The sequence below is a fragment of the Plecotus auritus genome (genome assembly GCF_963455305.1).
Source record: "Plecotus auritus genome assembly, chromosome: 8".
Lineage (NCBI taxonomy): Eukaryota > Metazoa > Chordata > Mammalia > Chiroptera > Vespertilionidae > Plecotus > Plecotus auritus.
In genome coordinates this window covers 63700544-63716997 of record NC_137782.1, presented here as the reverse complement: position 1 = coordinate 63716997, position 16454 = coordinate 63700544, and the positions used below count along the sequence as shown (strand labels likewise).

Here is a 16454-nt window from a genome sequence, read left to right as displayed (position 1 = left end):
TCATCGGAGTTCCTTAAAATAATTACAACTGCTGCCAATCAGAGTCTTACCATGAGCCAGGCCCCAGGCTCTTACCTGTGTCCAACAACCCTGCATGGCAGGTTCTATTGTTATGCCCAATTTACAGAGGAGGAAACTGAGGCGCAGAGAGGTTAATTTCCGCAAGTTCACTCAGCTACTAAGCAGCACAGCCAAGACGTAAACCCAGGACGGGGCTCTTCTCAGCTACACTCGAACACCTCTCCCCCTGGGATCTTATCAGTAACACCATCAACTCAATCGTGAATCCTTGAGGGCAGGGAGCTTGCAGGTGGGTTCCTGGTAGGATATCCCCCGTACTCCCTCACATCTGAGGTTGCCTTGGCTCCTCACCACAGCCTGGTGCCACCTTGCTGATAAGGACACCAAGGCAAAGAGCTGAGGCTGAGGAGTGGCAGAGGAGGGCCTTGAAACCCCGAGTTCTGGGGCCTAGCCAGCAGCCCTCTCCACAGCCCCTCATGCCTCCTCTCCCCACCACCAGCCCACGTCCACAGCACAGAGGCAGCATCTTGAGTCCCCACATCATGAGCCCGGATGAGGCAATGACTAATTCCTGGGGCCCAGCCAATGATAGAAAACCCCTCCACACCGGAGGCCTGTCTCAAGATCCAAGGCCACGGGGCTGACCTCGGGCTGACCTCTCACCTCTGCCTCTGCTTAAAAAAGCAGAAGCCACAAAAACTGAGCTTCAGACCCAAAAGGGGAGCTGGGCAGTGCACAACAGTAATCACAGCAATAATAGTAACAACAATAACAACGGCCAGTGTCACAGAGCACTCAACCAAGGGCCCCGCCCTCTGCTAGGCTTCAGAAGCTGATTCTCACAACAATCCAGAGCAGCAGGTCCTATCATCACCCCCACTTTCTAAATGCAAAAACTGGGGGACAGAGAGGTTGAGTAAGTTGAATGAGTTGCACAGCAAGTATATAGAGGATTCAGGATTCAAACCCAGGCAGCCTAGCCCTAGGGCCATGTAGGACTGAACCCCTCTGGCTCAGAAACTGGTTTGAGGGGAATAGGGTGGTCTGGGCACTTCCTCCCCCCTGGGGCTGCTATTTTGTGGTTGTTGTGGCTTTAATTCATGTGTGTGTTACCTTGAAAACAGACCTCTCGTGCTCCTTTGTCCAGAGAGCCACTGGCCCGTCTTGGGAGGCCCTCCTTTCCATTTCATGACTCACCTCTTTGTAAGTGCTCTCTCTATTCTAGCTCCTCCCCAGCTTCCATGGCACCCTCTCCCTGCACTGATCCCCATCAGTGCCACGCAGAGTGGGCACTGACCACCCATCTCCTTTTGGGACTGCTAGCAGCTGGCTGTAGCCAGGGTGTAAGGCTGAGCCTTCTCTCATGTAGGTGGGCACAACCTCCCCCCACTGCCCCGCCCATTATATACACACCTCAGCTAGCTGGCTGTGGGGCTCTACACCACTCCCTGGCCTTCTCTTAATCAAAGACTACTTCGGTAACCCCTGAGGGCCAACCCCACCAATAGATCCTATTTGTGCCTAAGCAGCATGTCCTACTGTCAGCATACCCTGCCAGACAGACTCATGCCTGCTGTCCCATCCTGGGAAGAGTCATTGCCAAGCCCATGTATTGCCACGAGGGACCCCAGCACTAAGCCTTGCTGTCAAGAGACTGGGTGATTTAAGGAGCCGAGGACACGACACTTCTCTGCTGCATGGGCTCAAGTCCCTGCTCTGGTTCTTACCAGCTCTGTGACCTCAGGCACGTTACTTAACCTCTCTGAGCCTCAACATCCGCATCAGCAAAATGAGGACTATAATGATAATTATAATGTTTGAACAGTCACATGGAGTCATGGGCATAAAGTATTTAGCAGAGCGCTTGGCACTTCGTTAAGCATTCGACAAATGCTAGCTGTGTCACGTTATCATTGTCTTTATTTGGTAGCAGGCATTGACTGAGTACTTTATGAATCTCAAATTATCCCCACAACAGCCCTGAAAGATAGTTGATATTACTATCCCCATTTTACAGATGTGGAAATGGAGGCTCAGAGAGGCTGAGATGTGTCCAAAGTTTTTCACAGCTGGTTGGTGAGGCAGGATTTGAACCCAGGGCTTTCTGTCCCAGGGAGCATGCCCTGGACTCTGGAGTCCAGTTCTCTTTTCGCCCTCCTTCCCTGACTGGACCAGCAGGACTTCTGGCCTCTCCTTCCTACCTGCTTTGGCGCAGCGCCTTCCCTCTGCCCTCTGGCTTCCATCAAGGCTTTCTCTCATCCAGATGTGGGGGAGGGGGGTCTGTCAATCCTCCAGAGCAGATCCAGCTGACCACCCCTCCTCCTGGGTGGTGGTCCTCCCTCCAGTTTTCCTACACATACCCCTCCTTCATTCTCTTCTACCTCTGTCCACTGCCCCTTCTGCAATTCTCTGCTCCAGTGTCCCCTGGTCCTGTGCAGATCCTGCATCCCAATACTAAGGCCACTGGTCACAGCACAGGAACAAGCAGAGAACACTCCTGTTTCCTGTGTTGAGCAAATGACATGGAATCTCTCTTCACATCCACATAGCAACCCTGTGTGATGGGAAATACTACTGAGTCCATTTGCCAGAGGAGGAAACTGAGGCTCAGGGAGGAACAACAACTTGTTTCAAGATCATCCAGCTAATGAGTCGTGGAGCTCAGTTCAAACCTGGGACTGGTCTGAGCTCCAAAACCCAACTCAGCTGCACTGCTCCACATTGGCCTTGTACGGATTGCAGAGTTACTGATTCTATCACAGTCTTAATCCTAATTATAACTACCTTTTACTGAGGACTTGACTATGTCCACACCTGGGTACAGGTGCTTCTATACTATACGAGAGAGAGAGAGAGAGAGAGAGAGAGAGAGAGAGAGAGAGAGAGAGAAGAAGAAGAAGGAGGAGGAGGAGGAGGAGGAGGAGGAGGAGGAGGAGGAGGAGGAGGAGGAGTAAGTGAAGCCACAGCGGTTATAATCCCATTTTATAGAAGAGAAAACAGGCTCGGAGTGAAGAATAGTCTTGCCTAGGATTGCACATCAGTAAATGGCAGAGCCTGGACCCAGCCTCTGTCTCTCCCTCCCCCCGCCCCTCCCCGCCACACACACACACACACACACACACACACACACACAGCCCACTGCTATGCTGATTTGCAGGAGCCTCACATTCAACATAAAACCCTTTGCCCCTTGGCCTGCTCCTGTCCCAGCCTCCAGATCTCCCAGGGAGGCCCCAGCCCCACAGAGCTTCCGGCCCCTCTCCCACCTTGGCCCAGGCTTTCCTCTCACCCCACACAGGGTCTCCTAACCACCCTCGAGAGACTAACAAATGTCTAGTTTGGAGATCTTCACAGTGGGGAGGGTGGTCCTCCAAGGGACCCTGAGATGGAGTAGCAGCCCCTACTCTGTGGCCTGCCTGGCCAGCTTGGTTTTACGCCATCTTCCTAACCACCCCACAGGGTGTGGGTTATCACGCCTTATACAGAAGGGGCCAGGGGATCAGAGCAGGCAAGCCATTTGCCCAGAACCAGAAACTGGCAGCAGAGCTGAGATTCAAATATGGATCTGTTGTTGGCCATGTTACCGTCTGGCCTTCCTTATGGTTGCTCTACCTGGCAAAGCCCCTGTTGCCTGGACAGGCCTCTCTCCACATCCCCACGAAATGACAATCCCACTGTTTAAGCATCTCACATAATTCTCTCTTCTGGTTTTCCCAACAACCCTGTAGGGGAGGGATAATCATAAGATCCATTTTTCAGATGAAGAAACTGAAACACCAAGTGTTTCCTTAGCTGGGTGCCCAGCAGAGGCTGTGCCTTGGTTTGCTAACCTGTATAATGGGGTCATAATGGCCTCCCAGGGTGGTTGAGGCCTATGTAAGAGTGTGTAAGCCAGGGGCTCTTGGAGATACGTCCTTGAGATGCACGCAGACAAAGCTCAAGGCCCGAGTGCATTTTTCTCAACCCACCAGCAGCCAGTCGGGGGCTGGCCTGGCAAAGGGAGAGCCCCTTGTTTCTTTGAACATTTCTTCAGCCCAGGGATACTGAGAAAACGATGAGTCATCTGCCCAAGCATAGGCCTCCCCAGAGCCTGTATCGGGTCCCAGCTGCGGCGGGAAAGGTTCCAAGCTGGGAAGGGGGCCCTGTGAATATGATGACTTCCAAGTTACCCCCATCAAGGCCTGAGTCACCACCAGGTCTCCTCTAGGCCCTCCCATGCCACACACTGCCAGTCTGGAGGACAGCTCTTGGATTCTGCCCACTGGACCCTGCCCCTGTGCCTCAGCCCCAGATCTGTACGTCTTCCTACATTCCTGGTGTCATAAACATTCCTTTTCCCACCCAAGAATACATGATCCTCTATCCTCCCTATCCCCCCACCTCCCACGTTACCCAGTCCCCACCCAGGCCAAAGAACGGTGTGCAATGCTTAAACAGGGGATTGTCATTTTCATGGAGAGGGGTCTGCCTAGGCAACAGGGGCTCTGACAGGCAGAGCAACCAGAGGGAAGGTCAGAGGGCTGCATGCCAACAGACCTGCATTTGGACCCCAGCTCTGCCACCACCTTCTGGGCCTGGCCTTCTCTCTCTGCACCTATTTCTCAGCCTCCCGCTCCTCCTTCTCCCGAACACACCTCCTTGCCACAGCATTTCGAGGGTTCCTTCTAAAACTCGTTTCTGACCTTATCTCCCCTCCACTTAAACACCCTCCTGTAACTCCTTGCTCTCCTTGGTGGTGACACACTAGCTCCTGAGTGGCTTTCCAATCCTTCTCTTCCATCTGGCCTCAACCAATTTCACCAGCGCATCCCTTCTGTACTCCACGTCCTTCTCAAGCTTATTTGACCCGTTACCTACCCATCGCTAACCCATTTTATTGTTTTAACCCTCACCTGAGAATATTTTTCCATTTATTTGTTTAGAGAGAGTGGAAGAGAGGAGGAGAAACAGAGGGTGAACCATTGATGTGAGAGAGACACATCGATTGGTTGCCTCCCGATTGTGCCCCAACCAGGCCTGGGGATCGAGCCTGCAACTGAGGAATGTGCCCTTGACCGGAATCGAACCCAGGACCCTTCAGTCCCTGGGCCGACACTCTATCCACTGAGCCAAACTGGCTAGGGCCTCTATCCCATTCTAAACGTTCCGCAGAACAGGCTTCTCCGGGAAGGTGGCCGGGGCACCATCGCACACACTGGGCACTGACCGTGCCTAAACCTGCCCCACTCCATGGAATGAGCTTCCCCTGTTCTGCTCCTGCTGAAAAGTTTGTTCCGGCCTCAAGGTCCAGCTCAAATGTCACCTCCCTGAGGACACCCCGGACAGCCTCGGGCAGGAGGATGGGTCTGGGCCTGGGGCTCCTGAGGCCCTCTGAGTGCAGGATTAAATGAGTGGTCCTCAGAGTCGGCTCTGAGACATCTGCTGTCATTGCTGTTTCCTTCCATCCCCCACCCCACAGTGGGGAGCCCCCGAGGGGCAGGGGCTATTCCGGGCCTTGGGGCTACAGCAGTGAAAACAGACAGGTCTGCCGTGGTAGAGTTCATAGCCTTGTGAAGAGACATACACTAAACATATAAACTAGTATAAATAAATAATAGGAGGTGGTAAGAGTGAAGGAGAAAAATAAATTAGAAAGGGGTAGGAGGAGGAGGTCCAAGGGACCTAAGATGGTCTTGACTGGGTGAGCAGGAAGGAGGTAACATTTGAGCAACAGGAGAGGGAGCCAGCCACAGAGAGATCTGGGGGAAGAGTGTTCCGGGCTGGGAGAACTGCCAGTGCAAGGGCTCTGGGGCAGAACTGTGTGTGGTTTGCAGACAGCAAGGAGGCCAGTGTGGCTGAGCCTAAATGAGCAAGGGGAGAGGGGAAGGAGGTGAGGGCCGCAGGCAGCCAGGGCCAGACGATGCAGGGCCTTGTAGGCTTTGGGAAAGACTGGCTCTTGCTTTGAGTGAGACAGGAGCCGTGTAGGACTCTGAGTAGAGGAGGGAAAGAATCTGATTTGTTTTTTGCAGGTTCCTCTGGCTGTGTGAGCCAGAGGGCATGACAGGGGTGCCAGGGTGAGCACAGGGAGCCTAGTGGGGAGGCAGATGCAGCTTCAGGCTTGGACGAGGCTGGTGGCAGTGGCGGTGGTGAGCAGGTAACATTTGAGATGTATGTAGAAGGTGAAACCAACAGGATTTGCAAATGCTTGAATGGGGAGGGCAGTCAGAGGAGAAAGAAGTAACAATGACTCCAGGCATGGCTGAGCAAAGAAAGCATGGAGCTGCGAAGATGGGGAGGACAGTGGAAGATGCAAATAAGTGAGCAAGTGATTGAATGAATGACCCGCCGGGTTTTGAAACCAGACGGGCACACACCCTGCACTGGTGCTCTGTGGAGCTTGTTCTCTCCACTCTTGGCCTTAGCTTCCCCATCTACAGCTGAGAAACCCCATGTTCCAGGGTGGCCCCGAGGACTGGGCCTTGTGGGGAGAAGACAGGCCCTGCCTCCCAACCCCGGCAGCCTGCCCAGGCTGCAGCTGAGATGAGAAGGGAAGGGTTAAGGGGGAAAGGTGGCATCTGTCTTCCACCAGGCTCCGTCTGGGCCAGTGGTAGGGCTGCCTGGAGCTCTGAGAAGCTTTTGTAGAGTGCCCTTGGGTGAGGGGCAACAGGAGCCTGGGGTGGGCTTCAGCACCTGTGAGCCTGCCTCCATGCCCCGGGGCACAGAGGGTCAGACAGCCATGGAACCCACGCCCTGCCACCGGTTTACGGTGGGACTGGGAGATGCCCTGGCCTTTGATGCCAGATTCTCAAATACCTCACAGAATCCAGAGGGGAGGAAATGAAATAAAGTACCGGGCACATGGCAGGGGCTTAAGAACAGGGGAGATGTGCTCAGACCCCTGCCCAGGGAGGAAATCATTAACCCAGCCTCACCGTGTTCTCTGTAGGATCCCAGAGTCCAGAACTCAGGTTTCCAGGCAGGGACGGGGGCAGGAGTGGGAATGGGAATGGGAATGAGAGGCCTGTGGTAGGCTCACCCTTCTACCTTTCTACCTGGTGAGTGACTACAGACCTTGGTAAAGCCCTCACGCTCTGCTCTCTAGCACCCTGACCTCTGGGATCTGGCTTCCCCACATCAGGAAGGGATTCAGAGGCAGGAGGAACCACAGGAGATTTCCCTACATCATCTAGAGAAACTGAGGCTCAGCAAGGGCAGAGAGAGACCCTGAGTCTTCATATCCCCAGCTTTGGGGGCCTATGCCAAACGTATGTTCTTCACCAAGATTTATCTGGTGTTCTGTGAAGTTCAATACAACGTTAACCAGGCCCCCAATGGCACTGAAGATAGAGAAATAACTAAGACACAATCTCTAGTGAACTAATAGTTGCTGCCCACCTACAACACGCCAAGAACTTTGCTAGGTACTTTATTTCCACTGTCCCATTTAATATCCATGATATCTTTAATCACCATCCCCATTTTCCAGAGGAGAAAAAGTCAGGCTCAGTGAGATCACATAGCAGCTAACATTTCCTAGGACTTGCTACATGTGTCCGGCTCTACATGCGTTAATGCATTCATCTTCACACCAGTCCTATGAAAGAGATAAGGCCATCAGCTCCATTTTACAGATGAAAAAACTAAGGTCAGATTGGTGAAAGAGAGCTGGGAGTTGAAACCAGGGCCCTGTGGCTTGAGACCCCAAGCCCTTCACCTCCTATGTCAGGCTGGGCCAGGGGCAGAAGGAGACTCAGGAGCCCTTGTTCTGATAAGCCGCCTGCCTCACTGGGCCCTCACCCAGCTTCCTTCTGCTTCCTCTCCTACTTTGGGGTTCAGAGGCAGGACCTGCTCTGACACAACGTAGCAGAGGGACCTCCTCAAATGACATCAGAGCCTTTCCCAGTTCACCGAGCCTCCTGGAAGTGGGGCTTTGGAGTCTGTTTTCCAGATGAGGAAACTGAGACTTGGAGAGATCAAACAGGCTACTTACTCAGGTCACATGCAAGGAAGTGGCTGAGTTGGAATCCCATAGGTCCTGGCCCCCCCTTTTCAAATTCAGAGCCCTCTCTCCCACCTGCCATGGTGCCTGGCTTTGGACTAAGTGCCACAATGTCAAAACGTCACAAGCTTTTCCCTGTCGTCCTATAGGGCAAGGCATAGAGGAGGTAGAGGAAGAAGGCTGGAAACAGAGAAGTGCCTTGGCCACTGTCATGAGGACAGGGACATGGTGCTACCTCTTATGTCCACTCCCTCCCTCACACTTGGTTTCAGCAGCTGCTGAGACCTGAGGAGCAGCAGAGGCCAGGGCAGCAGCTCAGGCTGGCTCAGTTATGATGAAGGACACCTCTGTCAATATGGTGCGGCCAGCCTGATGGTTTTTTTTTTTTTTTTTTCAATAGGATCCTGAACATGTGTGCATGCACACACAGTCACACTCATGGTCTGCCAATGCCCACACCCCAGGTGCTTGCACATCTGCCAACACAGACGCTCACAATCACACACATTCATGAGCATGCAGTCTCCCCTCCACCTGTACACACACATACACACACACACTGCCCCAGGCAGACAGCATCTCCAGCCTACATATGGACAGGCACATGCACACTCACGCCCACAGAGTCACACTGCTGCCCGCACACGCACATGCGCACAGCGCCCACATACAAACACACATGCTCTACCACGAGTTCACACACACGTGCACAGTACTCAATTCCACCACCTCCACGGTAAGAGCTGCCTTGGAGAAGCCCAGGTTTGCCTGAGGCTACGTCACTTTGTCCCTGGGCAGCCCAAGCCATCAGCTCCCTAACCCTCAGGCCCCCCAGAAGCATTTTTAGGATCCCCGATGGGCTTCCTGACTCCCAGACATTCGGGGACAGTTAGACAGCCTATAGGGGGCCCCGAGGGAGGGGATGTTCATGCCAGGTCTGGCCGCATGTGGTCTCCACCCCCCAGTAGATAGTGACCCAGAACCCAGAAGGGAGGTCCCAGGAAGGCAGAACCTGATCCTCCAGCATCACACACGATCCAAAATACAGAGCCCCCGAGTCCCCAAGACCATATTCAGAATTACTGAGGCTTAATTAACAAAATAGCCCACTTCTGCCATGAGAAATCCAAATTGGGTCCTGCCAGATGCCACTGTCAACCTTCTCCCCAAAGTCCCCCCAGGACCCAGGACAGCAGAGGCCTCCTCCCTTCTTCTGACCCCATTCCCATCCTAGTGAACCCAGGAAAGCCCTCAGACATCTCACACAGAGCCAATCCTGCCTCAAGCACCAGCTTAAGATTACAGACATGTTGATCAGAGGGATTCTTCTGTAGGTGTAATGAACTGAAAGTTTGTCATAAAGGACCTAGGTTTTCAAATTGGGTCAGGCTGCAAGACACCTCAGACAGGGTCAGAATGCACATGTGTGAGGGCAGTACTGGAGCTCAGGACCTGCCCCCATCAGCAGTGGCCTTAGGGAAGCTCTGAGCCTCCCTAAGCCTCAGTTTACTCATCTGAAGAATGGCAATAATAGCAGCACTGACCTGGGCTGCTGTGAGCATTCAATAAGCCACTGTGTCTTGGCCTCTCAGCACAGTGACAGGCACAGAACAGTAACTCAGAAAGGGTCCTGTGGTGATAATTTGAAGAAAAGCAGAAATACTACGGTATACGACCAAAGGTCACAGCACATAGTATACTGTGCTAAGTCAGAGGCCATTTCCCGCCCAGACCAGCGGCCGCAGGTGCCAAAGGTTTACACAAAAGCTCTGGGGAGAAAGGCTGAAGACTGTGAAAATGCTCTCCACTAAATGAACGTTGTCTGCAAACTGGGAAAAGACCACCATTAGTCAATTTGGCCAGCAGAACACCTGGGGTCCTGCTCAAAAGAGCCTAGTGTTGAGAGTGGAGTTTGGCAATCCGGCATTTCCCCTCAGGGAATGGGGCTCTAATGGAGGCATCCTGGCATGTGATGGGCCACAGAGAAGCCACAGTGGAGCACAGAGATCTGTGTTCCAGTCCTGGCTCCCTACCAACAGAAACTTCCTCTCTCTCGGCCTCAGTTTTTCCCATCTGGAAGATGGTAGAGTTGGGCTGAGAACATCTTTCTCCAAGCAGCCCTGGGGCTCTCTGGTCCAGGGAGTTGACAGATGGCCCAGGGCCCCACCCCAGACATAACCTGTGGCCCTTACAGGCCCTGGGGACAGTCCCACCCTACGAGACCAGAGGAAAAGGAAAGGGGTGGGTTCATTTTGTGGCCGACACTGGAACGGAATCAGAGGGTCTTGCCTCTGAGGGGTTTGCTTCCCCTGCTTGGCAGGCCAGGGAGGCCAGAGCAGTCCAAACACAAGAAATAATAAATCCTACCCAGGCTCTGCCCAGCCAGGAGGCCCGGCTGGCTCTTGTCATAAAAAGATCTTATCCCCTTGAGCACCCCTGCCCATCGTGGAGGACTCCGCCCTCCTCCTCTCAGCCCTCCGCCTCTACTTCTATTTCCTGTGACAACCTGCAAACTGAAGACCAACTTGCCTCTCCACCCACCCCCCACGCCCAGGCTTCTGCTCGACCCCCGCCCTGCCCCACCCCCCACAGGGCCCCAGCTGCAGGAGGCCCAGGCAGAGTGTAATTCCCCTTGCCCTCCTCTCAGCCCCCGGCCGGTTCGGACAGATTAAGCCTTTGTCACACACACCCAGAAAAAGCTCAGGGCCAGATGGGACAGGACAAGTGGTGTCAGATCATCGACCCGCTGCTGGCCGGGACTCAGGGAAGGGCCCAACCACAGCACCGCATATGGCTGTGGGAGGAGGAAAGGGGGCCCATGGAGGGGGCAGCAGCATGGAAAACAGACAACACACTATGGCCACCCTTGGGACCTTGCCCATGCCGGGGAACCTTGTTCAGCTGCTGGATGATCCAACTCCTACACTACAACCCCTCTTCCCTGAAAGTGTTCTACCTGATTTCTTGATCATATCCTCAGTTGTGCCCACCTCCCCCACCAGCTGGGTGCCCCATGAGCAGGCACAGGGGCCAACCCACCCCAATGCCCCAGCATTCCCCACAAGGCCTGTGGGTGCTAAACAAATGCCTTGGACAAAGGTTTATGACCCAATGACCTTCATAAAACCCACCCAGGACAAAACTACAGGATCTCTCCCAACTGCCACCAGAGGCAATGATAACTTGAAGAGTGTGTGTGTGTGTGTGTGTGTGTGTGTGTGTAGGCAAGTGAAGGGGGGATGTCCTTTGTACCTGTCAAAGAAGGTCCCATTCAACCCCTCCCAGGAAGAGACCATGGTTGCCTCTGAATTCCCAGCAGGATTCTTTCCTCTTAGATCAGTGAAAAGGAAAATAGAAATGTAAAAATAATAGCTGAGCACCAGGATGGTGCTTGAAGATGGGGGTGGCAAGAATAGGGGCATCTCCTGTGTCTGGCTCCGGTTGGCTGGGCAAGTGGCAGGTAACTAACAGCCTCTCTGGGGACCAGCAGGCCAGGCAGGAGGGCGTGGGGAACTCGAGGGGCAGGCTGTCACAGGAGGGCATGTCTGTTGTGTTTGTCGTCTTCCTGGCAGCCTGGGCAGGGAGGCCTAGGTCCCCTTCCCTGCCTCCCAGGCAGGTGGTCCCTTGGGGAAGGCTTATTATTGGTCTGGAAGCCAGTCAGAGGCTTTTGAGGCCCGTGCTGCCAGGGCAGGTCAGTGTGGGCCTCTTGAAGGTTATGAAAAGACCTGCTGGGCTGGCAGAACCCAGGCCCAGACCTAGCACCCAATTTCTGCATGTGGCCTGCATGGGCGAGTGTGTTCTTGCTCCACCTTGACAGCTGTTTGGCTAAGGGGTTAAGGGGACTGCCCCATGATGGCCACTCCCTAGAGGAGAGGTCAATCCACACAGAGAACCTATGAACCAGCTGCCAAGTCTGAGGGTCACCTGCCCCCCAACTCCAGGAGTGGGGGGCTCCTGCCTCAGACTAAGAAGGAGATTGGGCCAAGACTCCCAGCTCCCTAGCGAGGAATAACCCTGGTGTGTGTGTGGGGGGGGTGGGGGTGGGGAGGGGCGGGTACTAACTGATTTGGGAAGCCTAGATGGCTCAGGGCAATGACCCAGGGTTGGGGGCACAGACCCAGCCAACCATCTGGTGGGTCACTGACCTCCAAAACCCACACTTAGGCTGGGGACACTAGCCCAAGGTGGGGGAGAACTAAGGAGGGGTAAGAACTGTTAGGGTGGGGAGGGCCAACCTAGGCTGGGGAGAGGCAATGGCCCATGCTCCCCCTGTGGGAAAGTGAGCACTGATTTAGGCTGGGGGAGGGATCTCTGACTCGACCGGGGAGGGGGCAATGACCTAGACTCCCCGTGTTTGGGGAGAGCACTGATTTAGGTCAAAGGGGTCCCTGACTCTAGGAAGATGGGACACTGCCCGAGCCTTCCCCTTCGAGGATCGGCTGTGGCGCGCCCCTCGGCCCGGCCCTCTGCTCTGGGTCCGGCCCGAGGCGGCAGCGGCGCAGATGGGCTGCTGGCGGCCGCAGCGGCAGCAGCGCGGTTATCAGCGCTCCTCGCAGATGGGCCGCCCGCCCTCCGCGCTCACGGCTCCCCACTCCCCGCGGCCTGCAGCCCCGTCCCCTAGGCGTGGGGGAGGCGCCTCCGGATCCGCTCCCTGGCTCCCGCCTCCCTCCCTCGCGGCCCCCTCACCCCGCGGGCCGGGCCCGGGCGGCCGCAGGAGGGGGAGGGGGAGGGGGAGGGGACAAGTGCACTTTTCGTAACGACCGAATCAATTGTGTGTGAAGAGCCCGCTCTGGCCGGGGACCGGGCAGAGCGCGGGGCGGGCGGGCCGGACGGGGGAGGAGCACGGAGGGGGGAGCGGGAGAGAGAGCGAGGGAGGGAGGCCGGCGCGGGGTGGCCCCGCTCGCTCACTCGGGCCGGGCGAGGCCAAGGAGGGAGTGAGGGGGGCAGGGAGGGAGGCCGGCCCGGCCCGGGAGGGCCGGAGGCTGAACGCACTAACGGAGGGTCTTCGCGACGGAAAGTTCAAAGCTCAGCAGCGCCCCGGGAGCAACCGACCCCCCCCCCCGCAAGCCCCCACCCGCTGCAGAACAATGAGGTCCCGGCGGGGGAGCCGCGGGGCCCGCGCCGCACGCCCTCTCCAGGGCGCCCCGGGCCGGAGGGGACGCCCCCGCCCGGCCGCCCGCCTCCCTCCCTCCCAGAGGCTGCGGTTCCCCGCCCCCTCCCCCACGCCACCCCGCCCGGACCGGGCTGCCCCAGGGACGGGGGAGGGGAAGGGATGGATAGGTCAGGCCGCCCCCGTCCCAGGGAGGGGGAAAGCTAGGGGCCCGGGGGGCAGAGGGGGCGCCCCACCCACCCGCGGGAGGCTGCTCCTGCGCCAGGCTGCGGCTCAGGCTGCCCCTCCCTGGGCCAACCCCGGGTGGGGTCGGGAAGACAGTGCCCGGGCGAGCCCCCTCCCCGGGCAATGGGAAGGCGAGTGGACTCCCCGTCCCGTGGCTGCCCCTGCCCCCCGCCCGCGGCACCACCCTCCACACACACACACGCACACGCACACACACACACACACACACACACACACACACACACACACACCGCCCAGCCGGCCCGGGGGCGGGAGCGCGAGGCGCCCGGGACAGGCAGCCCCAGGGCGGGCAGTGGGGCGGGGGGGGGGGGGGGATTCGGGCTTCGGAGAAGCCGCCTGCTGGCGGGGGGAGGGGACAGGAGGACGGAACACACTGGGGTGAACAGCCCGGGACGGCCCGCTCCGCAAGACCACGGGCCGGGCAGCGGCGCAGAGGGGGGCAGGGACAACCCGAACCCGGAGCGCTGCCTGGGCGGGCCGGGGCGGGAGGGTGAGCAGGGAAGCGTGCGTCTCGGGCGGGCTAGACCCACGGAAAGCCTCAGGGACACAGGTTCGGACACACATCCACACCCACACCCCGCCCCCGCCCACCCGGAGCCCCGCGGCGGGACCGGCCCGCGGCCGCCGCGCGCGCACTCACCGAGCCCGTCTTGACCGGCACATACACCACTTGGCCCATCTTGGGTTCCCGGCCGCTGCCCAGGCGGAAGCCCTTGGAGCGCACCCAGAACTGGAACTTGCCTTTCTCGCCGGCCGCCGGGCCACTGCCCGCGCCGGTCCCGCCGCCGCCCTGCAGGACCTCGGTGATCCGCTGGTATTTGCTGCGTGTCACCGTCTTGGTTTTGGCCGAGTCGCCGTAGGTGCGCAGGCACCAGTCCCGGAACTGGCGGCCCAGCTCTGAGTCCCCGGGACTGCGCTCGCGCTCCCAGCCCCCGCGCAGCAGTAGCGTCGGCTTCGGCATCCTCTCGCCGCGCCCGGCGCCCTCGGGGGCGGGCCGGCCGCCTGGCCGCCCGGTGCCGGGACTGGGCTGGGCCGGGCCGGGCCGGGGCGCGCCGCGGCCGGGGCTGTCCCGCGGTGTGGCTCCGGCGCGGCTGCTTGATGGGCACGGGCGGCGGCCGGACGCACGGGGCTGCAACGCGCTCTGTCCTGCTCGGGCGGCGGCGGCGTTGGCGGCGGCGGCTCCGGCTCGCCTCCTGCTCCGCCTCCTCCTCCCCCCCGGCCGGGATGCAGGAGCGATGGAGGCAGCTCGGGGCCCGGAGGTGCAGAGGGGGCGGGCCGCCCCGCGGGCGGCCGGGGAAGGCGGGAGGCGGGGAGCGGCCCGGGGCGCGGGGAGCGAGACCGAGCCTGGGCGCGGGCGGCGGCGGCGGCGGCGGCGGCGGCTGTCAGTTCGCGCGGCTCATCCTGCTCTTGCTCAGGCTCTCGCTGCCGCTGCTCTTCCTCCTCCTCCTCCTCCTCCTCCTCCTCCTCCTTCTCCTCCTCCTCCTCCTCCCGCGCCCGCCTCCACCACGCCGCGGGATCCCACCTGTTAGAGCGTCGCAGCCCTCGCCGCCGTCCCCCCCCCCTCCCGCGCCCGCCCGCGGGGCCCAGCCTCCGCCCTGGCCCGGCCCCTGGGGGCGCGGGGGCTGCCGCGCCCGCAGCCACAGAGAGGACAGGAGCCGCAGGCGCACAGTGCTCAGCCCAGGGACTGAGTTTCCTCTGGCCGGGCCTGGCCCGAGCCTCCCAGGCCACACTCTGTCTGGACCTGCGGTCTCACAGGGAGTAGGGCACAGACCCCGCCCGGCCACTAGCGTCCCTGCCTCCCCCAGTGGGCGGCCCCGGCTGATTTTAGCCGGGCACTGGCAGTGTAGGGCAGGGCCCCTTCCCTCCCTGCAACTGGTCTGACCTCTCTGGTTCGAGCCCAGAGCCAGAAGAGCAGTGTTTCCCAGGGGAACCCCTAACCACTGCCCTTAGGGCCCCCCGACTTCCTCCCTTCAGCCTCACCCCAAATTCCCCAAAGTTTGGCTAACCTTGCTTCTGACAGTCCCACTGCTGTGGGACAGCCCCAGGCCCCCAGGAAGTCTCAACACTGGCCCTTGGCCTCACTCAGTCCAACCCCACCAAGGCTTTAAGCGACACTCAACACACCCATAAATTCAGTCTGAAATAACCTGTCTTCTTGGGTGCACCTTGGCCCAGAATCTCTTGCTGAGTAAATTCAGGTGGCCTGCCATCCCCCTCCTCCCTGGGCAGGGCTGAGCTTGAGTAGAGCCGGCCCCCTCCTCCTTAATGAAATTACCAACATAAATAAAGGTACAGGCCAATTCCCCAGAATTTCTGCCCTCCTTTCTTAACAGGTCATGAGGAATTGCTGTGTTTCTTTCCCTGCTGTTCCCTGGGGTCTAGCCCACACATTCTCAGGCTTCTCCTGCAAGTCACCACTCAAGCCTGAGGCCCAGATTTTGGCCAGTGCAGGACCATTTTCTGCCTAGGAACTACTAGCTACCCCCATCCCAATGTCCCCCACCCTGATACCTACAGTGTACCATGTCCTGGCAACTCTGAGAGGCAAAGGGGACAGGCCTATTTTTACAGATAGAGGCCTAGGGTGTTGGAGTGGTGGCCTGACCTGCTCAAGGTCATTCGGGGAAGAGGGGAAGGTTTCAGTTCAGGTCTAGCTTTTGCTACCACATCACACAAGAAGTCTCCCCCTACCATCCTGCTGGGAGGAATCCCAACACTGTATGTGCCCAGCTCCCTTCCCCAGACAGGGACCGCAGGACCCATGTCTGACTCATCTCTATACCCTAGGCCCTAGCACAACACCTGGCACACAGTAGGTGCCAATAAATGCTGAAAGAACCCGAGAGGTTGTCCAAGTCCCAATCTCTCTCTGCATTTCAGATTGACTTAATTTTACATAATTTACATTTCCATGTTACTTTATATATATTCCAACAACTCCACAGTCATTTTTTCCTCTTTATCTTCCTAAGAGCTCTTTTTGGTTCCATACTGGAATTTTTCAGAGATGACCACTGAGGCTCAGAGAGGGGAAGGCACTACCCAAAGGCCACCCAACTCCAGGGGTTCAGGGGCTCCTGTGTGATTTGGAAACCCATG

The 16454-nt window shown here is 57.8% G+C and overlaps 1 protein-coding gene across 1 annotated transcript in view; it reads right to left on the bottom strand.

Annotated features, from left to right (window-relative positions):
• NOL4L (nucleolar protein 4 like) overlaps positions 1 to 14527 on the bottom strand; it is a 124473-nt gene extending 109946 nt beyond the window's left edge. Inside the window, exon 1 of the mRNA XM_080683744.1 lies at positions 13996 to 14527. Coding sequence (XP_080539870.1) covers positions 13996 to 14316 — 321 coding nt within the window. The 5' untranslated portion in view covers positions 14317 to 14527. The remainder of the gene's footprint in view (positions 1 to 13995) is intronic.
• Between the last annotated feature and the right edge of the window lie 1927 nt (positions 14528 to 16454).